At 35.2% G+C, this 18,833-nt stretch overlaps 1 protein-coding gene, 1 long non-coding RNA gene and 2 pseudogenes across 2 annotated transcripts in view; 2 read left to right on the top strand and 2 right to left on the bottom strand.

Moving 5' to 3' along the window:
* Positions 1-194: 194 nt before the first annotated feature.
* LOC105139250 (wall-associated receptor kinase-like 1) lies at positions 195-18,729 on the top strand (annotated as a pseudogene).
* Positions 1,308-4,105, bottom strand: LOC105139241 (wall-associated receptor kinase 5-like). Its single transcript, XM_011045618.1, has 3 exons — positions 2,899-4,105; positions 2,561-2,710; positions 1,308-2,322 (listed from the first exon to the last, which is right to left on the bottom strand). Exons 1-3 carry the CDS (start codon positions 3,776-3,778, stop codon positions 1,562-1,564), a joined length of 1,791 nt encoding a protein of 596 aa, XP_011043920.1. The 5' UTR covers positions 3,779-4,105; the 3' UTR covers positions 1,308-1,561.
* The window catches only part of LOC105139269 (uncharacterized), a 22,849-nt gene continuing 11,683 nt past the window's right edge, over positions 7,668-18,833 (top strand). The window contains exon 1 of the long non-coding RNA XR_844944.1: positions 7,668-7,821. This is a non-coding gene — a long non-coding RNA (uncharacterized LOC105139269). The remainder of the gene's footprint in view (positions 7,822-18,833) is intronic.
* LOC105139260 (wall-associated receptor kinase 2-like) overlaps positions 11,539-18,833 on the bottom strand; it is a 10,574-nt pseudogene continuing 3,279 nt past the window's right edge.

The raw sequence follows: 18,833 nt of genomic DNA, 5'->3' as shown, positions 1-18,833 counted from the left end.
TATTCTTTGATTTAGCTACTACCCCATGTTGAATTTTTTAACATGTAGAAAAAAAATTAAAATAACTACTTTATAAACAAACATTTGGATTTGAGATTCTTGTGATTAGATAAATTCACCTTTTATGCTTCAAAGATATATCTATTAACAGTTTTGATAACTTTTTCCCCATAATTGTAGATTATATATTAATTGATCTGTCCCTACATACACACACTACTCCTAGTATGAGAACTGAGAAATTAGATGGGGTCAACAAAAAAGGTTTTATAGTGAATAGAGGTGGCAAAAGCAACGAATAATTATGATGATCATCAGAAACTTGGCCAAGGTGGTTTTGGCTGCGTATACAAAGGCGTTTATCATATTATACCTAACTTGCAGTCAAGAAGTTTAAAGGAGTAGACAAGGCTCAAGTAAGCGAGGAATTTTAGCATGAAATTGGCTATAAGAATGTGGTCAAAAGCTACTCGAACTATTTTTGTAGACCAAAGAGTCTTTATTAGTTTACAAATTTATCTCAAACGGAACCCTTTTTCATCATTTCTGTTTGAGAGTAGCTGCTGAGACTGCACTTGCACTTGATTATTTGTGTTCTTTAGCAAACCCTCCAATCGTTCATGGGGGGTGCAAGACAATGAACGTACTTCGGGATGAACATTTCACAGTAAAGATAGCTGATTTCACCAGGTGAAGCTGATTTAGCCAAAAAAATACAGGAAAATTTTGGCTAGCTGGATAGTGAGTTTCTTATGACAGGTAATTCAACAGTAAAGAGTGATGTCTTGAGCTTAGGAGTAGTTCTCGTGGACCTTCTGACAGGATATAAGCCAAACTCTAATACCTGTAGAGAAGCGGAACATCATTTTCATCTCATCATTGGAAAACAATCGTCTCCTTAAAATTCTAGATTTTGAGGTAGCTAAAGAAGAGCCGGAGGAGATAGAAATGGTTGCTGGGCTTGCAAAAAAGATGCACAAATAGCAGCGGTGTAAGTAGGCCGAGCATGAAGTATCTGACGAGTTATCTAGGCTAACAGCACTTCATGAATGCTTGTGCGGTCAGAAAAACAGTGGAGATATAATCTTTGCCAAGCAAATCATCATTGTTTTCCATGAGAATGCAAGTCCTTGAATAAGTGAACCTAAGACGGGTTCCTTATTGAAGTCCAGAAAGTCCGCTACAATCACAAAGTCCAAATTAAATGCTACGTTGAATTGGTCTAGCATCGTCCTAAATCATGTTGATCGCTTTATTATGATATTTATATCACATCTCAGGAATGGCATTTCGGTCTATGGTTCCACAAAATCTACCATGCTAGGTAAATTAATCGCTTTATTATGATCTTTATCCTGTAAACCCACAATTTTTACTTTACACGACGAGAGAAGAAAGGATAAATCCAGAAACATGTTGAGCTTGCAGGATCCTGGAGACAATAATACTCAATCACTACCAATAAAGCTACAACTTAATCAAACAAACTATTTAGTACAAGCTTGACAGCCATTTCTTGGCCCTCCGAAAATGCAGCATGTTTCCTTGGCAAATTCAAATTTTAAATGCTATCGGTGTAGTTTTCAATCTCGAAGGATATGACAGTTTGGGATTGACTCGTGGGAGGACTTGCGTTGTTGCGGAAAGATTGTGATGATTCGCCTAGCAAGTGCTCTGTCTCGTCGCTATTTTGCTGGGCCCATGATTTCTGATTAAGGGCTTTCAGCTTAGCAAGCTCTTCTGACACTTCCTTCATGGATGGGCGGTTTACTCCTACGCTATTCAGACATCTTTTAGCAAGCTCAGCAACAGCTTCTATCTCATCCATCTCAGCTTCATCAGCTGCTTGAAAATCCAAAATCCCAAAAAGATCATTATTTTCCAATGCTGAGTTGAAGTACTGAATAAAGTTCCGTTTATTTCCTGACTTGGCATTTGAGTTTGGCTTCTCCCCAGTGAGAAGCTCCACAAGAACTACCCCAAAGCTATAGACATCACTTTTTTCAGTTAAATTACCCGTCATAAGATACTCTGGATCCAGGTAGCCGAGAGTTCCCACCCCCTTGGACTTCTTGACAGCGACTACTGTATTGTCTGCTAAAACTCCTTTGTAAACTGAACCGAAACCACCTTCCCCGATTTTTTTATCATCATCATAATTGGTGGTTGCTTTTGTCAGCTCTGCCTCACTGAAAATCCTTACTCTTTGATGCTTTAAAACGGTTCCCCCATTTTCTCTGAAGTTCTTGTCCTTTCTTCTTTTACTCAAGATCATGAAGAGCAATAGACAAATAATCACCAGGGAAACTATGGCGCCCACGACTGCATACAGAAAATCAATGGAAAACAAATGAATCTCTTGAACTGAAACGTTTCCATGCCATATTTAGTGGCTATGCTAATCTCATGTGTTGAGAGGGAGGAATAAAGGATGTATGCAAAGCAGAATCCAATAACAAGAGCTTATTGGTTCTCTGAGTACTAAAGATGGAGCTCTGGAAGCAGTCAAAGCAAGCAATAGCAACCACTGGTATAGAAGAAAAATGCGAAGGACATTTACCTGCTATAATGGTAGTGATAGCAAATCCTTGACAACCTACTTTGCCATCACCATGCATGCCAAGTGAACATTTACATTCGTAATCCCCAATGGTGTTGTGGCATTTACCGTAACATGTGTATGTTTCAGGATACTTGCACTCATCAATATCTGTAAACATAACAAATTATGAATAGGCCTTAATTCAATACAATTGAGTCTACACGAATATAAATTGTAGGAAAGTTCTGGCAGGTCTAGGCATTTAGAAGTTGTTTTGTTTCATCAATATCTGAGAATAAGAATGAACAATCTTTTAATTTTAATTACGTAACTAGTGAAGGCATCTGTCACTTTACCTTGGCATCCTTTTTCAAGATATGGGTTTCCTTCGAACCCTTCATTGCATGCGCAACGATATCCTTGACCATTATCAGAGTAGTAGCAATTTGTATTGATGCCACAAGCATATGAACTCTTATTGGCCTGAGCATTTTCGCATTTCTCGGTTTGAGCTACCCATTCGATCACAACATTTGATGTATCATTAAGTTTTGGAGTTCGGGAGAGTGGCCAATCCGACAGGTCAAGGGAGTCTTTGTCCTCAAGGAAAGCAAAGCCACAGGGGTTAAATTCGAAAACATCCGTGTGGTTGCGAAAGCTCTGAATGGTAATATCCAGAGACTTGAGACCCTTTGGAATCGAGGTCTGGCAGCATCCAGAACCTGAGCAGGAATTATTCTTTGACATGGTAACATTTATAGTGCATAAAGAGAGACAAGCAGCCCCGAATGTTATGTCCTCGTTGGTCACCATGGCAATGGTATCACAACCAACTGCTGTGAACATATTTCGAGCGTCTGAAAATGTGAAGGGGCCTGATCCAAGTGAGATAGACTGATTGAAAAGCCACGACTGCCTCCCTGACTTGTTATAGCAATCGGACGATGGATCAATGCCTACAGTGACTGTGCCATTCAGCAATGATATATTGCGAGCAGGCATGTTCTCTCCAAACCGCAGTTCATGATGACCATCATCAGTGGAATTGCAATTTAAAAAGAAGTTCGCATTCATGGCACATCTTTGTTCCCCAATCCCAAACGGGTAAGGAACAATAACATCCCCACACCTTTCTTGGCAGCCATCTCTCACATCTGGATTTACTGTTGCTCCTGTTATTGCAGCCACTACTAGCAGCAGCATCATCGGCAAAAACCCCCACCTCTGAAGTATCATTTCCTGTACACCACCCAACTTAATATATGTATACAAAGAAGCTCCAAACCAAATCTCTCCCGCTAATTTTTAATTGTGCAACTTCATTTCCTGGTAGACAATATATAGGAATGAGAGTCTCACAGAAAACACTCATCATATGACCACTTCCGAGATGATCAGGTCAATGAAATCTTGCGAGTCCTTTCTTCGATCTTTCTTTTATAGCAATCCAAAATGAACCAAACTGTGATGTAATTAGACTTATTTTATTTAGTTTTCTATTCTTTCACGTTCGGAAAAGATCCCATCCGAAGTCATGAGTCAATGATGCCCCAGTAATGAATCATGAAGACTAAAATAAATGATGTGAAAGAAACCACTAGGAGAAAAAAACAGGGAAAAGAAAAGTCCCCCCTGAGAATACAGTATACCCCACAAAGGCAGCCATATTGGAATATTTTCTTGTTTCTGCAAGCTAAGGTTCCCTCTCCTCAATAAAAATGGGTATGGTATTAACAAAGTTATCTCATTGGAAAATTTACTTCTGAGTATGAACATAACTTTATCATAGCTAGTAAACTTCAACAGGGCCAGCCGAGCTTCATAGGGTATTTGCCACAGCAGAAACAGTGGAGACCTTGGGACTTTACCCATAAATTAACCTACAAGACAATAACAATAACCCCAGACTTTGGCGCCATTAGCAACATTCATGTATAGTGATTTTGGTATTATAGTCTAGGTTACGATTTTAAAAGTTAACAGTAGTAATTGATTTTTTTTGTTATATTTTTTTATTTTTCTTTCTATACAATTATCTTATTTTTATTTTGTTAATAGATAAAATTATTGAGACATTTGAGAAATATTGTGAAAATATATTTTCATATTAGCAGGCTTTCATCTTTTACACATAATCATTATTTGTTTTTTTGTTTTTTCTTATTAATATTTTATTTTCTAATGATATTATTAAATTAATCAAGTTTATTAAATGTATTTGAGGCAATTACTTGAACATTATATTTTTAATTTTTTTAAAAAAATATTTAGTTTTTTTTTAATATTTTCTGTACAATAAAAAAAATTAACCTTGAAGCAAGTGTCCATTTTTTTTATTTTAAAATGTTTTTGAAAAAAATAAGAATATTTTTTTACTTTAAATTTATTTTTTAGCATTTTTAAATCATTTTAATATGTTAATGTTAAAAATAAATTTAAAAAATAAAAAAATATTTTTAATTTTTTAAAACAAAAAATAGTTTGAAAAACATAAACAATGATAAACAAAATCACAGGCACCAAAATTACTAAATGATATCTTTAATTATGCCAGGAATGGAAAAGATTTAACGTGGACATGGGAGCTTTGGCAGCACCTTTCCCAAGTCATTTTCAGCCCATGATATGCCTACAAATTTGAAATCTGAATGAAATCCCCTCTTAAATATATTCTAATACCTGAAATACAACTATTTCTGTTAAGAATGCCATTATTATTATTATTATTATTATTATTATCACTCATCATTTTGATGTCTTATTATTGTTATCATTACCTCTTTTTCTAATGTAAAAATCTCTCTCTTTTGCAATCTCTTTTTAGTTTTAGTTTAAAAAGTTTGTCCCAAAAAAAGATAATAGACTGAATTAATAAAAAAATCAATTTATGAATAAATTTTGAAAGAAGAAGAAGGTTATATATCGCTTGGTTAATTAATACAAACTCAAAGGGTCCTATTTTTTCAATTATTTTTTCAATTGTGTTATTTTGATAATTTTTCTTATTTACTATGTTAAAAAAAAAAACCCTCTTGGTTCAGTTACTCCTCTCTCTGTGATGCTCTTACTCCGACCTCTCAATTTCTTTATTGATATCTTATGGTGACCATATATGATGACATGTGACTGGTGTAGACCGATGTCTGTGGTCCCATGAGGCCAATTCTTTTAGAAAATTCTATCATAGTAAATTTCAATATATTTTAAAATAAAAAATATTTAAAAAATAACTACTAATATAATATTAAATGCCATTAAAAACATGTCTTATCATTCTAAAGTTGGGTTGGGTGCATGAACTGTAGACGGTTTCGTCAACATATGTATAATTCATTCCATATATATATATATATATATATATATATATAATCCATGGTTTTAAAAAAGGGTACTATATCTCAAAAGATTGAGCTGAGATTTATATATTATAATGGACTTTAACATCAAGCTTAAAATAAGTGACACTAGGCCTAGATATTAACATTGGATTCCACCTAGCTGGCTGCGGGGGCGGTGGCTTTAAGACCACAAGCAGGCACGAAGAGAGCTAGTAAATGCGAGAAATAAAATATAGACATCAACCTTGAAAATCAACCTTCTTTTGTAGCACGACATCTCTTCAACGAGATGTCATCTACTTTGGTCTCAAGAACTTTTACATTTCAAAGCGATTTGTCCCATAATAAATTCAATGCTCTCCCACACACGTACGGGCTCGTGTTAATTGTTTCCATTTTCCTCCAAATAACAAAAGATAAAAATAAAAAATGAGGTTGATTAGCCAATCATATATTCAGCAGCAGATTAAAAGTACCAGTAGTACTAGGACCGACAATTGCAAGGTCAGACGTGGTGATCATGCACGCACTGTTTCCTTCCTCCATTGCAGTGAAAGGATACATTTTACCAGGGCTACTGAGTGTTGTCTCCAAAAACGTAAGCATCAAAAAGACTGGCCAAACTCGACTGAAACCTACGTGCAGCTTCATCCAAAACAAACAAGACAGACTAACCTAGCTACTTCCAGGGCATCATCAAGGACACGGAAGTGTAGAAGGAAGTAAAATGGTATCTTTACTTTGCCTGCCTAACTCCTACTAAAAATTAACTTTATCATAGTAAACTTCAACAGGACCAGCCGAGCTCCATAGGAACATTCATGTATGGTGATTTTGATGTTAGAATCCAAGTTTACGGTTTCAAAAGTTAATAGTAATAATTGATTTTTTTGTTTTATTTTATTTTTCTTTCAATGCAATTATTTTATTTTTATTTAATTTTTTACTCTATTAACAAATAAAATTATTAAGATATTTTTATTGTTTTTTTCCATTTTAGATGTTTTAATATCTTATTTTCTAATGGTATTGTTAAATTTAATAAATTCATTTGAGTCAATTATCTAAATATTATATTTTTATTGAAAAAATATTTTATATATATTTTAAGTGAAAAATTAAAAAAAGAGTTGACCAGTGATGTAACGTAAGTCAACTAGCTAGTGTTACCTAGGTTAATCATTAATTGTAGCAAGTAAAACAATGAGGACAATTCTTTTGGAAAATTCAGTCTTTCTTGTATTATTTTTTTAATCCTATTGGAAAATATCCCATCCGAAGTCATTAGAAACTGAGGCCTGAAGAGTAAAACCAACGTTGTGAAGAAACCATGGGAGAAACAGACAATGAAAAGAAAAGTCCCTCCTTAGAAGAACCCAACCATTGCATGGGCAGCCATCATGGAATACTTCTACGTCCACGTCAAATATCTAATTAATCAACGAAAAGAAAACTTCATTTTGTCTACTTAATCCATAAAACAAATCTACTTTACGTCCACTTCAACAACTTAACAATTTTAGAAATTAACAATTTATTATTTGCTACTTGTGGAGGCCGAGGTTGATGAATCAATTGAAGTCCTCGCAAGAGAATAGAATATGATTACAAATTTAATTTCCTAATGATACCCCACCACATAGGTTCCCTTTTCCTCGAGGTGTGTTTTCTCATTGGAAGATCTACTTCTTGAAAAGGCTTTCATAGTTTCATACCTCTCTGAAAAACTGCAGTGCCATGGTCTTCACGCTGCCCCTTCATTGAGAGCACGTGCTCGAGCTGTTCTTTGAGGGGCGGCCGACTGTGAGGAAATGATTTTCGTGGAATATTACTTCCTCACCAAAGGGGAACTTGTGCATGAATTTTAATTGGGAGAAAGCATCTTGAAGCGCGACATGAAGGCTGATAGAAATCCAATCAGCAACAGTGCCAAGAAAGAGGGTTTTCCAATATTTAAATAACAGAGCATATTGAAAAACATGAAGGCTGATAGAAATCCAATCAGTAATGGTTTATCACTGGAAATGAATTTCACCAAACCCCAGATCTCACTCGAATATTGAAAATATCAAATAAACAAGAAAATGCTGGTGTTTGGCTCACCCTGTTTTTGTGTGTCAATCCATATAACTTGTCAGCAACCTTCACAAGTTATAAATTGTGTGTTCGCCGTATCAGCCAGGCGACGAATCTTGTCTAGCGAAGAAAGTAATTAAGGATCACCTACAATGGTTACATCTGATGAATAAACAATACCTAAATACAGTACAGGGCACACATAACCACACACCAACAACACTTCAGATTTTCTTTACAGATTCGACGTTCCTATTTTCACTGCATGCAGATACTAGCCAAGATCTTGCCATACATATGGACCAACAATTTCAGATGAGCAGGAGTTTCAAAATCTTACTGTCAGTCAAATTATTCAAACCAGTAGTAGCTTAAGTGAACAAATTATCTGCAGATGTAGAAGCGAGTATTCAATTATGGACGAGGAGCATGCATTTAAACACTATCAGCTTCCCGTTAGATATAAATAACTACTTCCACTCCAGGAACCTAAAGATCAACTCCCTGCAATAATGGGTGGCAGCACTAGGTGAAGGGCACGGTGGTAATGCAAAATATACATCTAGACTCGATACCAATAGCCAAAACAAGATCACAAAATAGAAACCATTAAAGCTTTAGGGAGATGCCAAAAAAAACGACATAGAAATAGGATTTTTCCAGCAGCAGTCCTGTACTGGGGATCCAGTGCTGCGTCTATCTCATCAAAAAGATAAAAGGGAGCAGGATCACATATAACTATCGCAAATATCAATGTCAGGGCTACCACAGTTTTCTGACCCCCTGGTAACTGCTTCATTGATTGTGTTTCCCGTTGCCCTGTAAATGTAACCTGCACACAAAACCAACTTGAGAATCAGATTTAAATTTGAAGATGCCCATTTTCTCGAGGATAGAAGATGCTGTAGGCAAAATAGCTCTGCTCACCCTATTTACTAAAAGGAAAAATGACAAATTAAAACAACATTTGCATGCATTTCATGGAGTATTGTTCTTAACAAGACTAGCTGAATCCTAATCTCACCACTTTTGTCAAAGTCAATAAACAGAAAGTGCACTAAAAGGCTATTTACTATCCAATCCATCCTGTTTTTTGTTTTAAAAAATAAAATTCTGTATCTACATTTCTGCTGAAAAATAAACGCAGACCTTCACTTTCACAACTATATATTTCTCAACCATTACTAGGTCCGTCATCATCATAATCATCATCCCCACGATCACCATCATGTCAAGATACCACAGATGTAAGCCATGCCATTTTTAAACTGCACACCTACTATTATCTCAAAATTTCAACATCAAAGACAAGAAGAATACTGATTAAAGTTGGAAAACAATAAAAAAAACACAAATGAAGAATGATTTTTACTTCAAATCTTTCAAAAACAACTAGATAATACATTACTCATAATACTACAATCAATTCATCAATCAAACTCAAAATAAGATCTACAAAACCCTAATCTTCAACAAAACAAAAAATCAAAGGTAAATAACATAGGTATACATAACCGAAGTATAAATCTTACATTTTAAACTTATTTTCTCTTACTCTCTTCTCCTTTCTTTATCTTTCTCTCTTTTCTGTTCTTCTTCTGTTCTCCTCTCTCTCTAAAATCAGATTCTTGAGTATATAGTTGAAAATCAAAGTTAACTAACATAGTTATATATAACCAAAGTTGTGAAATTCTTGTTCAGAGAAAACAAGCCACGAGATTGTATTTTTCTTGATACAAAATTAACTCAAGGAGAAATATAAAAAATAATAGAAAATTTGAGAGAGGATTGCAATCTATATATCTATTACATATATAGTATTAAAGCTGAAACCTCGAGCACTAACCCTTAGAAAATCCTTTTGATATTTTACATTATTATTGTTTTTTTAAAGGAGGATCATCATCTATATTTAGAAAGTAAAATTCAACCATGTTTGTGTGGCCTCATTTGTATTTACATGTCTTTTTCCAAAAGCTTCTCTCTCGATCAAATCTCTTCATTATACGTGCCGACATCAACAAAATCCTGAAGTGTCCCTTTTTGCTACAGTTGTAGCATTGCATAGTCTTCTTACTTCTTGATTTAGACCTCCCCTGCCTTTGACTCCCACTGGAGCTACGCTTTGTTGATCTTCCTCTTGACACCAACAATGCCTCTGCTTGGTTCAAACTATTTCTATCTCTTTTGTTTTTGCGCCTATTGTCTTCTTCCAAGATAGCGGTTGCAACATCATCGAAGACTAAATAGTCTGAGAGGATATTATTAGTCAAGTTGATAATAAGCTGATCATACAAATCAGGAAGATTTTGAAGTAGAAGCTCTGCACGTTCATTTTCCTTTATTTGCTGACCCAATGTAGTGAGTTGTGAAAATAGAGTTCTTATTGTGTTGATGTGGTCAGTCACCGAAGTGGTTTCTACCATTCAAAGGGTATAAATTCTCTGCTTTAAGAAAATCTTATTGTGCAAAGACTTAGACTCGTATAGCTTTGTTAGAGTCTCTCAATTCTCCTTAGGTATTTTCTTCTCCGTCACACTTGATAATACTTCATCGGCTAATGCTAAATATATGTTATCAATAACATTGTCATCCATCTCATTCCATTTTACATTATCAGTGATCTCCGCGGACCGATCCCCAATTGCTGCCAAACAATTGTCTTTCCTTAAGATTGTCTTGATTCTTATTTTTCATAGTGAGAAATTGTTCTCATTAAACCTTTCAATCTTGTACTTTGCTGTCATTGTATTCACCAAGATCTATTCAGCTATCACCGTTTCATAGATCTGTAATGTATACACAAATAGTATCGTGTAAATAATACTTCACTAAGTAAGTTTCTAGGAAAGATTGGAGGGGTCACAAACTGTCCCGCTTAAAACTCAATCTCCTTAGACATAACTTCCTAAACTGTATTTAATCACTGCATTAACTTTCTATATATGCCAACAGTAACGTATGTGAACAATACTGTATGGATGAATAGTGTCGTATAGGTGATTAGTGTCATAGATGTGAATAGTATCCGTATACACGAATAACTTTTGTGTATTAACAACACCAACCAGAACGCTCTGATACCACTGTTAGGATGCTGGTATGGAAACCCGACAAGACAAAAGATAAGGGACAGGATAAAATGAGAAATGGGACACACAAGAATTTACATGGTTCACCCAATTGGGCTACGTCCACAGGCAAATATAGAAGGATTTTAGTAAGTAATGTGGGAATACAACTTCTCTCTAATAATAAGAGAACAACCAAAATCTCTTTATTAATAGGAGAAAACACCTCACTTACTATCTCACAAATACCTCACAATTTTGTGAGATTATTCTTTCCTCATCCTCTCTTTTTTCTCTCTACTTGCTCTTATTTGTTTATCTCTTGTGGTGTGTATATAATGTTTGGATGCATTGCTTATTTATAGGTAAATATTCATACAAAAGACAAGGGGTAAGACAAATAGCACTAATTTGGTGCCTATAATTTTTTATTATGATATAAAAGGATGGCTTCACCTTCTCCCATTATCATTGACTTAGGTGGTTGGCTTGACAAATAATACTCAATCACTACCAATAAAGCTGCAATTTAATCAAACAAACTATTTATTACACGCTTGGCAACAATTTCTCGGCCCTCCGAAAGTGCAGCATGTTTCCTTGGCAAATTCAAATTTTAAATGCTATCGGTGTAATTGTCAATCTCGAAGGATATGACAGTTTGGGATTGACTCGTGGGAGGACTTGCGTTGTTGCGGAAAGATTGTGATGATTCGCCTAGCAAGTGCCCTGTCTCATCGCTATTTTGCTGGGCCCATGATTTCTGATTAAGGGCTTTCAGCTTAGCAAGCTCTTCTGACACTTCCTTCATGGATGGGCGGTTTACTCCTATGCTATTCAGACATCTTTTAGCAAGCTCAGCAACAGCTTCTATCTCATCCATCTCAGCTTCATCAGCTGCTTGAAAATCCAAAATCCCAAAAAGATCATTATTTTCCAATGCTGAGTTGAAGTACTGAATAAAGTTCCGTTTATTTCCTGACTTGGCATTTGAGTTTGGCTTCTCCCCAGTGAGAAGCTCCACAAGAACTACCCCAAAGCTATAGACATCACTTTTTTCAGTTAAATTACCCGTCATAAGATACTCTGGATCCAGGTAGCCGAGAGTTCCTTGTATTTTTGTGGCTAAAATATTGGTCTGGCCTGGAGAAATAAGCACCGAAGCTCCAAAATCTGCTACCTTTGCCGTGTAATTATCGTCTAATAGAATGTTCACCGACTTGACATCCCCGTGAATAACTGGAGGGTCTGCTAGAGAGTGCAAATAATCAAGCGCAAGAGCAGCCTCCGATGCAATCCTCAGACGATTGCTCCAGGAAGCCAATACCTGTGACCTTTTGTCATGGATGTGCTTGAAAAGGGTTCCATTTGAGATGAACTCGTAAACTAGTAATGGCACTTTGGTCTCCAAGCACAGGCCCAGGAGTTTCACCACGTTCTTGTGGTTGACCTGTGAAACAACGCAGATTTCATGTTGGAAATCCTCGTTCATCTGAGCTTTGTCCACCCCTTGGACTTCTTGACAGCAACTACTGTATTGTCTGCTAAAACTCCTTTGTAAACTGAACCGAAACCACCTTCCCCGATTTTTTTATCATCATCATAATTGGTGGTTGCTTTTGTCAGCTCTGCCTCACTGAAAATCCTTACTCTTTGATGCTTTAAAACGGTTCCCCCATTTTCTCTGAAGTTCTTGTCCTTTCTTCTTTTACTCAAGATCATGAAGAGCAATAGACAAATAATCACCAGGGAAACTATGGCGCCCACGACTGCATACAGAAAATCAATGGAAAACAAATGAATCTCTTGAACTGAAACGTTTCCATGCCATATTTAGTGGCTATGCTAATCTCATGTGTTGAGAGGGAGGAATAAAGGATGTATGCAAAGCAGAATCCAATAACAAGAGCTTATTGGTTCTCTGAGTACTAAAGATGGAGCTCTGGAAGCAGTCAAAGCAAGCAATAGCAACCACTGGTATAGAAGAAAAATGCGAAGGACATTTACCTGCTATAATGGTAGTGATAGCAAATCCTTGACAACCTACTTTGCCATCACCATGCATGCCAAGTGAACATTTACATTCGTAATCCCCAATGGTGTTGTGGCATTTACCATGACATGTGTATTTCTTGGGATCCTTGCACTCATCAATATCTGTAAACATAACAAATTATGAATTGACCTTAATTCAATACAGTTTAGTCTACACGAATATAAATTCTAGAAAAGTTCTACGCATTTAGAAGTTGTTTTGTTTCATCAATATCTGAGAAGAGGAATGAAAAATCTTTTAATTTCAATTACGTAACTACTGAAGGCATCTGTCACTTTACCTTGGCACCCTTGTTCAAGATATGGGTTTCCTTCGAACCCTTTTTTGCATGCGCAACGATATCCTTGACCATTATCAGAGTAAGTGCAATTTGTATTGATGCCACAAGCATATGAACTCTTAGTGGCCTGAGCATTTTCGCATGTCTCGGTTTGAGCTACCCATTCAATCACAACATTTGATGTATCATTAAGTTTTGGAGTACGAGAGAGTGGCCAATCCGACAGGCTAAAAGAGTCTTTGTCCTCAAGGAAAGCAAAGCCACAGGGGTTAAATTCGGAAACATTCATGTGGTTGAGAATGCTCTGAATGGTAATATTCAGAGACTTGAGACCCTTGGGAATCGAGGTCTGGCAGCATCCAGAACCTGAGCAGGGATTCTCCTTTGACATGATAACATTTCCAGTGCATAAAGAGAGACAGGCAGCCCCGAATGTCCCCTCCATGTTGGTCACCATGGCAATGGTATCGCAACCAACTGCTGTGAACATATTTCGAGAGTCTGAAAATGTGAAGGGGCGTGATCCAAGTGTCATAGACTGATTGAAAAGCTGCGACTGCCACCCTGACTTGTCATAGCAATCGAACGATGGATCAATGCCTACAGTGACTGTGCCATTCAGCAATGATATATTGCGAGCAGGCATGTTCTCTCCAATCAACAGTTCAAGATGACCATCATCGGTGGAATTGCAATGTAGAAAGAAGTTTTCATTCATGGCACATCTTTGTTCCCCAATCCCAAACGGGTAAGGAACAATAACATCCCCACACCTTTCTTGGCAGCCATCTCTCACATCTGGATTTGCTGTTGCTCCTGTTACTGCAGCCACTAGTAGCAACATCATCAGCAAAAACACCCACCTGATCTGAAGTATCATTTTCTATACACCACCACCCAACTTAATAGATGTAAACAAAGAAGCTCCAAACCAACTCTCTCCCACTAATTTTTAATTGTGCAACTTCATTTCCTGGTAGACAATATATAGCTAAGAGAGACTGACAGAACACACTCATCATATGACCAATTCCGAGATGATCAGGTCAATGAAGTCTTGTGAGTCCTTTCTTCGATCTTTCCTTTACAGCAATCCAAAATTGTCCCATCCGAAGTCATGAGTCAATGAGGCCCCTGTAATTAATGAATCGTGAAGACTAAAATAAATGATGTGAAAGAAACAATAGGAGAAACAGACAGGGAAAAGAAAAATCCTCCTTAGAATACACTATACGCTAGTGCTACCTAGAAGTGGTCAAGGGACCAAAGTGTCCATTTGTTTTTTCATTTCAAAGTTTAAAAATAAAAATAAAAATGTTGTTTCTACTCTAAATTAATTTTTCTAGTATTTTTAAATCATTTTAATATATTAATATTAAAAATAAATTTAAAAAATAAAAAATTATTTTAATATATTTTTAAATAAAAATACTTTAAAAGATATCAATTAAATCAATGATAACAAGAAGTAAATCACGGGCACCAAAATTACTAAATGATATCTTTAATTATCTCAGGAATGGGAAAGATTTAACGTGGACATGGAAGCTTTGGCAGCACCTTTCCCATGTCATTTTCAGCCCATGATATGCCTACAAATCTTGAAATCTGAATGAAATCCCCTCTTGAATATATTCTAAGACCTGAAATGTAATTAAGAATTTGTAACAAGAAACAAATCTGTTTCTCTTAGGAATACCATTATTATTATCACTAATCATTTCTTCATCGTTGTTTTGCTGCTGCTGCTGTTATCATTACCTCCTTTTCTAATGTAAAAATTTCTCTCAAAGTCTGTCCCCAAGAAAGATAATAGACTGAATTAATGAAAAGTCAATTTATGACTAGATTTTGAAAGAAGAAGAAGAAAAGGTTGTCGCTTGATTGACATCATTGATGTAACTAATCAGTGAATTAATTAGGAGTGTATCTTAATAATTAGTAGGTTAATTAATACAAACTCAAAGGGTGCTAGTTTTTTTTTTTAAAAAAAATTAATTGTGTTTGATAAAAAAAATTATTTACTGTGTTTTTTTTTTAAAAAAACCCTCTTGGTTCAGCTTCTTTTTTTCTGTGATGCTCTTACTCCGACCTCTTAATTTCCTTGTTGATATCTTATGGTGACCAAAAAAAATTTAATTTGGTTTTCTTAAAATAAAAAAATACTTTACAGAAATTATAAATTTTTTAAAAATATTATATTATATGCTTATTATATTAAATTTGGTATTTAAATTTTTTTATTGTTATATATATTTTTTTAATTTTATTTTTTAGAATTTAATTATTATCATTATTATTTAATTTTTTTCTTAAATGTTTTTAATTAAAATTCTTTTAAAAATTCCGTCTTCAGACAGTTGAGGCCTGAAGACAAACAAATGTTGTGAAGAAACTATAGCAATCGAAAGTTCTATAGGGATACCCTACCACAGAGGCAGCCATTTTGGAATATTTTATTCTTTCTGTAAGCCAGGTTCCCTTTTCCTCGAGGTATGTTTTCTCATTGGAAGATTTACTTTTTGAAAACTGAACACAAAGCGTTTTAAAAGGTTTTTGAATTCTTTTTCTTTAAATTCTTTATATATATATATATTTTCTAATCGTTTTGAAACTGCAGCGTTTCCAAACAAGCCGTCGCCGTCTTTACTCAAAAGGGAAGTTTAACAGCAATGCTTGAAACACAGCAGAGGACAAACCATGCAAATAGATGTGAGCCATGACATTTTTAAAACGCACTCCTACAGCATCAAAACCAAGAAGAATACAGATAAAACTTGAAAAAAAAAACAAATGAAAAATATTTTTTATTTAAATTTTTAAAAAATTAATTAATATCTCATTACTCGTAATACTAAAATCAATTAATCAATTAAACTTAAAATAAAATTTTTAAAACCCTAATCTTCAACAAAGCTAAATAACATAATTATACATAATCAAAATATAAATCTTATATTTTAAACTTATTTTCTTTAACTTACTTCTCATTTCTTTATCTTTCCCTCTTTTTTATTCTTTTTCTTTCTCTTTTTTCTTCTCGCTTGCATGCTCTCTCTCTCTCTCTCAAATCAGATTTTCCTCTTTTTATTTTATTTATTTTATTTATATTTTTCAAGTTTTATTCAATTATTACAATACATCTTATTCATTTATACCTCTATTTAAGTCTCCAAATATTTTTTTCAATTTATTTTTCAAAACATCACAATTAAAATTACAAACAGTGTTGTAACGGTGTTAGAATACAGATTTATTTATTAAATTTCAACTGCTCTATTTTAAGGCAATAATTGAAGTCAAAACCCTTAACTTATTCTAAGGTTGCGAAATTCTTGTTCAGAGAAAACAAGCCATGAGGTTGTATTTTCCTGATAGATACAAAATTAACTAAAGGAGAAATATGAAAAAATAATAGAAAATTTGGGTGAGGGTCATAATCTACATATCTATTACATATATAGTATTAAAGCTGAAACCTCGAGCACTAATCCTTAGGAAATTCTTCTGATATTTTATATTTAGAAAGTAAAATTCAACCATGTTTGTGTGGTCTAATTGTTATTTACGTGTCTTTTTTCCAAAAGCTTCTCTCTCAATCAAATCTCTTCATTATACGTGCTGACCGTCGACAAAATCCTTTGCCTGGATGATCTATATTAATTTATGTGTATTATGATTTTCCCATGATTCTTATCTGAGAAATTAGACCATAGATGGATTCAGAGGAGCCTTCCCCTCAAAACTAAAATATCTGCATTTTGATAGTCTGTGAAGTGTGGATCCATCTATTCTGACAAGAGAGGGACTTGATGGAGCCTGCCTCCAAAAATCAATAACGCTTTGGGATTTATGACTAGAATTCATACACATTTCAGAATTTAGTACAAGAATTCAACATCTTAACTTTTCTGGGACACACTAGCTTGATTATCACGGAAATTCATTATTTTTTCATTTCTTTTGTGACAGGGGTCATGGTTTTAAAGCATCAGCGAGAAAGGATTTACAGTGAGTCAAAGCTCGCAAAAACAACAAACAATTATGATGGTGATCAGAAACTTGGGCAAGGTGGTTTTGGCTGTATATACAAAGGAGTTTTACCATATTACACCCAACTTGCAGTCAAGAAGTTTTAGGGAGTAGACATGGCTCAAATGAACGAGGAATTTCAGCATGAAATTGGCCTACGAGTCAATCACAAGAATGTGGTCAAAAGTTTTTGGACTATTTTTGCAAACCAAAGAGCCTTTACTAGTTTACAATTTCATCTCAAACGGAAACCCTTTTCATCATATATATGATAAAAGTCTCAAGTGTTGAGAACTCAAACAAACCGTTTGAGGGTAGCTACTGAGACTGCGCTTGCACTTGATTATTTGCGCTCTTTAGCAAACCCTCCAATCGTTCATGGGGATGTCAAGAGAGTGAACATACTTTCGGAGCTGATATTGGAGCTTCAGAGCTGATTTCATCATGTGAAGCTGATATAGCCACCAAAATACAGGGAAATTTTGGCTACCTGGATAGTAAGTGTCTTAGGATAGGAAATTTAACAGTAAAGAGTGATGTCTTCAGCTTTGGAGTAGTTCTTGTGGAGCTTTTGATAGGACAGAAGCCAAACTCTAATGCCTGGAGAGAAGCGTAACATCATTTTCATCTCATCGTTGGAGAACAATCATCTCCTTAAAATTTTAGATTTTAAGGTAGCTAAAGAAGAACCGGAGGAGATAGAAATGGTTGCTGAGCTTGCAAAAAGATGTAGAAATAGCGATGTAAAAAGGCCAAGCTTGAAGTATCTGATGAGCTATCTAGGCTAACAGCACTTCATGAATACTTGTGGGGTCAGAAAAATAGCGAAGAGATATAATCTTTGCCAGGCAAATCATCACTCTTCTCCACGAGAATGCAAGTCCTTCAATAAGTGAACCTAAGACAGACAGTGATGTCCTTAGAGATTGAAAATTACTTTATTGAAGTGATCTAGTATGGTCCAGAAAATCCTCTACAATCACAAAGTCCAAATTAAATGCTACGTTGAAGTGGTCTAGTATATTCCTAAATCACCGGGATCAAAATTATATCACATCTCAGGAATGGACTTTCTGTCAAGAGTAAACTTCAACAGGAACATCCGGCCACCATAGGGTATTTGCCATAGCAGAAACAGAGTAGAGCTTTGGACTTCTACCCATAAATTAGCCTACAAGACAATAATCCCAGCCTTTGGAGCCATTAGCAACAATCTGAGGAGGGACTGTAACAAAACAGTTCCCTTTTTCCTTCAGTGGATGACCCAGAAACTCAAGCATTCAAAGATGTCCCTTCTAGGCACACCAAGATCACTCCATTTCTTCTTGTGATTTGCTATATTTTCCCAGGGTGAGAAGAGAAATAATAAGATTAAGGAGAAAGTGAGCAAGATTTATATAGAAGAAAAAACAGTGACAGCGATAGCTTAAAGCATTTC

This window comes from Populus euphratica, unplaced genomic scaffold, assembly GCF_000495115.2.
Source record: "Populus euphratica unplaced genomic scaffold, PopEup_1.0 scaffold3.1, whole genome shotgun sequence".
In the NCBI taxonomy this organism is placed as follows: domain Eukaryota; kingdom Viridiplantae; phylum Streptophyta; class Magnoliopsida; order Malpighiales; family Salicaceae; genus Populus; species Populus euphratica.
This window is presented reverse-complemented; position numbering and strand designations above follow the sequence as displayed.